The 8,428-nt window shown below is 43.5% G+C and overlaps 1 protein-coding gene across 1 annotated transcript; it reads left to right on the top strand.

Moving 5' to 3' along the window:
- Positions 1–2,296: 2,296 nt before the first annotated feature.
- Positions 2,297–7,558, top strand: Mbl2 (mannose binding lectin 2). The gene is made up of 4 exons (XM_059247389.1): positions 2,297–2,473; positions 3,057–3,173; positions 6,253–6,321; positions 7,113–7,558. Exons 1-4 carry the CDS (start codon positions 2,299–2,301, stop codon positions 7,484–7,486), a joined length of 735 nt encoding a protein of 244 aa, XP_059103372.1. The 5' UTR covers positions 2,297–2,298; the 3' UTR covers positions 7,487–7,558.
- Positions 7,559–8,428: the final 870 nt, after the last annotated feature.

Below are 8,428 nucleotides of genomic sequence, written 5' to 3'. Positions count from 1 at the left end.
AATTATTGCATGATTCCAGCTACGTGCTCCATCTAAAATATTTAACTTCTTAGAGACAGAAAGTAGAATCGCAGTTATCAGTGGTGCTAAAGAGGGGAGTGTTGGGTCGTTATTGTTTAATGTATAGAGTTTCAGTTTGGGATGTTGAAATATTGTTGGAGATGGGTTCTGGCAACCTCATAAACAGCATAAATGTTCTTACTGTCTCACACATTTAATAATGGTCAAAATGATATGTTGTATACATTTTACCACAATAAAAATGACTATAATATAATGGATTATAATCAATACAAACAAACACAGCCTAAGGTAAGGGAGTCGGGCAGAACTATTTTATATAAGATTGCAGTAAATTTCTCCTAGACGAGAATCTTTGAATAGAAGAGAAAGAGCCAGAGAGAAGAGCACTAAAGAGGGAGGATATACCAGTTAGAAGACAGTAGTGTGGCGTCTAGAAGTGTTCTTCATTTATTGACAGCAACAAAAATGTCCAATGTCCTTTATACTGTATGCATGTGCATGTGTATATAGTGGGCTTGCACACAGAGTATGCATGTGCATGTGTATATAGTAGGCATGCACACAGTGTATGCATGTGCATGTCTATACAACGGGTGTCCACAGAGCATGTGTATGCTTGGGTATGTGTGTATTTCTGTATTGGAAGCAAAGAAATTGGCAGGACTAACCACTTGAACCTACTTATTATGGTAACTCAGTCATGAGAATTAGCAAAATGGATGTCAATGGAAGGGGCGATGGTGCTGCATTAAGGCAGACAGCCATGCTGCGCTCATTGGAGGCCTCTGGGAAATCCTCCTAAGGAGCATACAATACAGTCCTAAAGAGAGTTGCTTATTAATCTGGGGTTGAAGGTCAGCTGGGATTATCCCTTTTTATTAGGGTTGGCTCCTCCCTCACTTTGAGGCATCTGTCAGATTTCCAGGTTGAGTGGTGGCTTCCCTGCCACTGAACCCTTGCTGTGCCAAAGCCCTGCAAGTCATTTCTGGTGAGTGGGTTTGGGTGCCTATATCTACAGTCCAGGGATTTGGTTCATCTCCGGAGGCCTGAGGTAAGAGGCAGGTCAGGCAGAAATCATGTTGGTGGCAGCACTTTCTCTGCTTGCTGGGATGTGAGTTTTCTCAATTATGTTGGCAAAGAAGATGTTACAAAGGGAGTGCCCTGGGATCTAAGACCTATAGGACAGAGATGTTGTTTCCTAGTGAGGAAGAGCTGGGAGAAAGTCTTGAAGGACAGATGTGGTGTTGAGAGAGGGATTCTAGGCAAGTTTGTCTAATTGTCAGCAGTTTTGGCATACAGAATCTAGGAAGTAGAGAGGAAATCTACTGGAGAGAAATTTACAGAGAAAATGCTTTCCCCAGTAACCCTGTCTTGCTGTATGGAAATGAACTGCTAAGAAGTGCACTCAAGCTCATTCTGGGCTGGGCTAGCAGACTTACTACACGATTGGGGTCTGGCCCTGTCTCTTGTTATCACTAGTTTATTGTTGGAATCTGGGGAAAGGGTAGCTAACTGTTCTTGGAGAGAGTTGGGGGGGTCTGTCGGAGTCCAGCTCTGACCTGTGGAAGGGTTCTTGGGGGAAGGAGAGAGGAATGAGGAAATATTAGATGGAAATATAGGAGACAATAAGAAAGACAGAGACACAGGATAAGTTCAGGAGGGCCCTGGGTCAATACCCAGCCGCCTCGAGGCTTATTCCAAAGGGCTTTTTATACAATGTCAAGGGGCAAGGCAAAAGATCTCCCCCTTCCAAGATCAAAGCACACTGTACAGCCAAGTGTAGACCCTTTAATACACCTGGTAACCACACCCATGGCCAAATCATCCCATTATGCAGCCCTGCTGGGTAAAGAAAGCTCAGATTCTTTGACCCTGAGTAAGGTCTCACTAGAGAGCCTCTGTGGGCCCCCACAGAGAGTCATCCATTCCAGTGTAAAAATAGGATTTGGGCTGCAGGTGGTTTCCAAGGGTAGATAGGCACTCACAACCTGCCTATAGTAATACCAGAGACCTGGGCCCTAGTGACTTCCCTCAGCAGCATCTTCCCTGCATGTTATGCTGTTACGCCTATTTTTGTTAAAATACCAACTGTATAGTATCATAAGGAGTGTTTGCTTTTTAAAATACCCAGTATGGACACTAGGAGTGAGTAATCCATCTGTAAAATATCTGTCTCCAAGTTATAAGACAGAGGTCAGGTTGGTATATACATGCTGATTAACTGAAAAGGATGAGATAATCTTTCATGTTTTTCCTCACACCAAGGTGAGGACCATGTTCCTGTTTCCATCTTTCTTTCTCCTGGGTGTGGTAACAGCATCTTATGCAGAGTCTGTAACTGAAGGTGTTCAAAGCTCCTGCCCTGTGATTGCCTGTAGTTCTCCATGCCTGAATGGCTTCCCAGGCAAAGATGGACGGGATGGTGCCAAGGGAGAGAAGGGAGAACCAGGTGTGCATTGAACTGTTTTCTTTGCTCTTAAAAATAGTTTTAATTATGCATGGTGTGTGTGTGTGTGTGTGTGTGTGTGTGTGTGTGTGTGTGTGTCCATGTTTGTGCACTTATTTGAGTGCAGGTTACTTTGGAGACTAAAGACATACAGTATCCTCCTGGAGCTGGAGTTACATGCAGTTGTGAGCTACCCAGCATGGATGCTGGGAACTGAACTCAGGTCCTCTGCAGTAGCATTACATGCTCTTAACCACTGAGCCATCTCTCCAGCCCCTTTCTGTGACTCTACAGTCCAGAGGAAACTGACTAGAGATACATGAAAAGTAAAGTCTTATTAGGCATACTGTACTTTCATCAGCAACGTATCGTAATTCCAAACACATAAAGCTCCAGTTCTCTGGCATTCTGGACTACCACACAGAGTGTGTGATGTTTGTCTTGCCTGTCCTGGAAAGTAGACCTCCTGTCGATCTGTCTCATGGAACACAGGACACTTATCTCACCACAGGAAATTAAGCCTCAAGCCTTTGGAAAAAGAGCAAAAGCATAAATATTGACCCAAGTTTTGTTTGTCTTCCCACAGGTCAAGGGCTCAGAGGCTTGCAGGGCCCTCCTGGAAAGGTAGGGCCAGCAGGATCCCCAGGGACTCCTGGGCCAAAGGGAGCAGTGGGGCCGAAAGGAGACCGTGGAGAGAGTGTAGGTAAGGAGATCATTTCAGAACATCTAGGCTGATGACATTCAGGGTTCTGGAGGCTGGAATGCTGGTGGGATGTGCTGTTTCTTGATGCTGCAAGGGTAGACGCCCAGCTCTGCTTCCTGATCAAGTTCCCTTATCATTGGCTGGTTAATTACAGCCCCAGGGAGTTTCTATCAGTGACTAGGTATATATTTGCAGATCTTTCAGGAAATCCTATTTTCAGGCACTCTGTAAGGTATGGAAGTCCAAATTCTCTTTTTGCTCAGACTCCTACAGCTGGGTCTCTGACCTCAAGGAGAAAATACTATATCTAAGTGTGGGTTTATTATGTCTGTTTTACTTAAAGTGCATTGACAGGCGTGTGGACTGTATTTCACTTCTAAGAAACCAATCCAAAACTCAGTAGGTTAAACTACAGCCCTTTACTTAATCAGAATCTCATGGGTCAGTCACCGAAGGTCTGATTTCAGCTGGGCTTGCACTTATGCCTGTGGTTTACTGATGCCAACGGTCTCACCCACACTCTGGCTTCAGTTTGGGTGTCAGCTGCTGTGATAAGTGCCAGTGAACCACAGAGTTCTTATCACACCACAGGCTATCCAGGGCTTGGCCAGGTAGCAGTGAATATACAATTCCTCAGACAGTAGCTTCAAGGCTTTGTGAGGTTTGGAACACATCCATAAAGACTTCTGCCATGTTCATAAAAGACACAGTCCAGCCCAGAATCAAGGGGTGTGACAAAAGACTGCATTTCTTTTCCTTTCCTTTCTTTTCTTTTCTTTTTGAGACAGGGTTTCTCTGTGTGGCTTTGGAGCCTATCCTTGAACTCGATCTGTAGACCAGGCTGGCTTCGAACTTACAGAGATCCACCTGCCTCTGCCTCCCGAGTGCTGGGATTAAAGGTGTGCACCATCACTGCCCGGCAAGACTGCATTTCTTTTTCTTTTTCTTTTTTTTTTTTTTTTGCAATACAATTAAGTTCTACATACAGGCACAGATTCCCTTGTTCTCCCCCCTCCCGCCCCCCTCACCTTCCCCCCCAGCCCGCCCCCCATTCCAATCTCCTCCAGGGCAAAGCCTTCCCCACAGACTGAGATCAACCTGGTGGACTCAGTCCAGGTAGGTCCAGTCCCCTCCTCCCAGGCCGAGCCAAGCGACCCTGCATAGGCCCCAGGTTTCAAACAGCCGACTCATGCAATGAGCACAGGACCCGGTGCCACTGCCTGGATGCCTCCCAAACAGATCAGGCCAATCAACTGTCTCACCCACTCAGAGGACCTGATCCAGTTGGTGACCCCTCAGCCATTGGTTCATATTTCATGTGTTTCCATTTGTTTGGCTATTTGTCTCTGTGCTTTATCCGACCTTGGTCTCAACAATTCTCTCTCATATAAACCCTCCTCATTCTCGCTAATTGGACTCCCAGAGATCCACCCGGGGCCTAAGACTGCATTTCTTAATGAGAGAAGCTGGGACCATGTTACAGCTACTGAGTCCACAGGAAGTAGCACATGCTCTTCCCGTTTGAATAATGAGGAACTCAGAGAGAATGTTGCTGATTACATTCATGATAAATTTCAGTAAAACCAAAACAGAACAGGAATCAAGGTGATGGCTTGGTTGGTAGAGTGCTTGTTGCCGAGCATGAGTACTTGGGTTTGATCTTTCAGCAGCCAAATGAGAAAGATGGGTACAGCAGTGCTAGCCTATTATCCTATCGCTGTGGAGGTAGGACACACACACACACACACACACACACACAGACACACACAGACACACACACACACAGACACACAGACACACACAGACACACACACACACACACACACACACACACACACACACCAACCACCAAAACAGCAACCACTCCCACCTCCACCAACAAAACAACTGAAGGGCAACAACAACAAAAAACATCTCTATAGTGACAAAATCTCTCTAATGATTTCAATCAATAATAACTTCTTCAGAGATTTGTTTTAGCCCTAATAAAGCAGTTTGTTTGGAAAATAGTCAAGTACTCATTTGTGGATTGTTATCAAGCAATGTAATCAGTGAGTACATTAACGTACTAGTGAAATATATATGTACATGAAATACCTTTGTGTAGACGACTAGAATTTCATTTGATTAGTTGATCAATTTATTTATTTTTGAGATAGGGTTTCACTCTGTATCCCTGGCTGGCCTGGAACTCACTTACGCAGACCAGGCAACCTTGAACTTGTAGAGATTCACTTGCCTCTGCCTGAAAGGCATTTGTCATCACTCCTGGTTCTGACTAGAAGTTTTAGGATAAAAGCCTGGGCTTTGGCGGCTCCAAAAAGCTAGGATTGGCCACATATTAGCATGTGCCCGTAAACACAGGAGTATTTGAGAGAGTAATAACTGAAGGGGTCCCTAGTTCTCAGTCTGTCTTCAGTTTAAATGTAGGAGCAAACTGACTAGGCGACAGAAAGGACACACAATTAAGCAGTCCTGCTCAAGGTGTGTTTTCATTGATGACTGTCCCCAGTTCTGGTTCAGAGAGGCTGTCTAAAGGAGTCCTTCTTGCCATTGTCACTTGAGGGGACCAGTCTGATTCCTCCAAGGGGATCATTTCTGCTCTGCAGTTTTGTCTTGCCCTCAGGGGTATCTGCCTTATCTTGGGAGGTGGTCTGCTCTTTGAGAATTTGATCTTCCTGGAATCTGATGAGGACATCCTCATACTTGTAGGTTAAAAAGGCAGTGTGTGACCCCCTAACCTGCTGACGGTGCAGAGGTGAGGAGGTGGTCCAAAGGAAAGGAGGCAGGGATGACAGGTGTGCTTTCTCCCTTTGTATGCCTTGTAGTTCTAAGCAAGCAGCCATGTCTTTCTTACTAAAAGTAGCTACCAAGTGCCTGTTTGAGATAAATCATCAGGAATAGATTGATGTTTTAGGTTGGGTAAAAACAGATTTTTTTCCTTTAATGTATATCAATGTTTAAAAAAAAGCAAACCTTATTTAGTTTCTTTTTTTTAATCTGAAAAAGATACCACACTCCCTAATATGCAGTTTACATCCTCATCCTAACAGTAACTTTTCACTGTTTAATTTTCTAGAATATGATACTAGAACAATCGATGCAGAAATCACAGCTCTACAAGCAGAGCTGAGAGGCATTAAGAGGTGTAAGTATCCTTCCTCTCTTATTCAGGCAACTTGAAGTTTGGGAATTGGTGGAAGGCAGAGGACATTCACTGCGTGTGTATGATTTTCTAGGACTTGAAAAAATTACTCATATTCTGATCTCCTGATATCCTCCTGACAATCATTCGGGAGAAACAGAAGCAAATGGGAATTAAATTACTTACTCAAACTCACAGAGCTCAGTGGTAGAACCAGTTTATAAAGTGCAGTGTGTCTGACTCTGGGACCACAGTCCTGTAGGGCCAGATCTTTGCTCACCAAAAATGGGATGTGGGCCACTTTGTAATCCTGGGATGTAGACCAGGCAATGGAGCCAATCATGTTTCTCCAAGTTGTGGCCAGATATTCCCAGACACCTTTGTTTAATTGTAAGTTAACAGTATGGTAGAATTCAGAATTCTAGATTACATGTACTCTATAATGCAGATCTAAACATACAAAGCTTTGTGCCAAATGGGGGGTGGGTTGGGAGAAGAAGACTGGAGGCGCAGGAGGAGGGAAGAAGGGGATCTATGATTGGTATGTAAAATGAATAAATTTTTTTTAATTAAAAAAAGACTGTAAGGAAAATAAGATAACAGTTAAACTCAAATTTTAGCTAAAGGAAGCATGTTTTGATTTGTGTAAGCATTTCATATGGGGTCTCATGAAGGAAGACATTCATTGTGGTGTACGCCACCAGAGAAACTGCAGTATATACCATTCAATCTGAATTTTACACAGTGAGTGCTCCAGAAGATAAGCTGGTGTCACCCACGTTTTTACATTTCAGGGGTGCTCTTCTCTACGAGTGAACAAGTTGGGAAGAAGTACTTTGTGAACACTGGTAGAAAAACGAGCTTTAATGGAGTGAAGGCTCTGTGCTCCCAATTCCAGGCCTCTGTGGCCACTCCCAGGAATGCTGAGGAAAATGCTGCCATGCAGAAGGTGGCTAAAGAGATTGCCTACATGGGCTTGACAGACGAGAGGACTGAAAACCAGTTCTTGGACTTGAAAGGAAACAGACTGCAGTACACTAACTGGAATGATGGTGAACCCAACAACACAGGGGATGAGGAGGACTGTGCGGTGCTCTTGGCAAATAGCAAATGGAATGATGTCCGCTGCTCGGACTCCTTTTTGGCAGTCTGTGAGTTCTCGGACTGAGGGTGTTTGTTTCTCAGTCCTCCTTGATGCCTTATCGTGCTCCATAAGTCCACAATTTGTTCTGAAACATAAACTAGGTAAAAATATAAACAATTAAGCATTAGTTGCCCAATTAAACTATACTGCTTTTTTTGGAATAGTATTTCCTTGTGAAGATGTAAAAATAAAATGAGTTTGGCCTTTTCATTCATGACAAACACGTGTGCTCTGTCGAGTTCTCTTTTCTCTTTGGGTAGAAGGCTTCCAGGATGTGACATCACCCTAGCTAATTCCGGAGTTCCTCAGCCCAGTCTCAGGTATTAAAAAGGCCTACTTACAGCTTTATTTCAGAGATTTACTTCCTTCCTAATGGGGCATTAAACTATGTACAGAATGTAAGTCTCAAGTGAACAGATTAATGAATTCTCTCTCTCTCTCTCTCTCTCTCTCTCTCTCTCTCTCTCACACACACACACACACACACACACACACACACACAATATCCATCCACCTATCTATCTATCTATCTATCTATCTATCTATCTATCTATCTACCTATCTACTTATCTAATAACATCTTGTAGGTAGAGGTATAGACACTTCTCTGACCCTAAAAACCCCTTAATTACTTCTCCTAGATACTGTTCCCAAAGGTAAGTGTGATTTTGATCTACATCGTAACAGATTGATTTTATCTTTATAAAATTCATAGAGACAGAATCATGCTATATGTACTATTTTATGCCTTATGTTTACTTCATTCAGAATTAAGCACCTGATATTCATTCATGTTGTCCCAGACAGCAGCAGTTTATTCCTCTCATTGGTGTACAGAACTCCCTTATATTAAAACATCACACTTTACCTTTTTATTGTTAATAGACACAATTGACTTGCTTTCATTTTTAGTCATTAAGAAAAAGCTCTTGGGGCTGGAAAGTTGGCTCCACTGTTAAGAGCAGG

The sequence above is a fragment of the Peromyscus eremicus genome, chromosome 1, assembly GCF_949786415.1.
Source record: "Peromyscus eremicus chromosome 1, PerEre_H2_v1, whole genome shotgun sequence".
In the NCBI taxonomy this organism is placed as follows: Eukaryota; Metazoa; Chordata; class Mammalia; order Rodentia; family Cricetidae; genus Peromyscus; species Peromyscus eremicus.
Note: the sequence above shows the minus strand (reverse complement) of the source record. Positions and strands in the feature narration are given on the sequence as shown.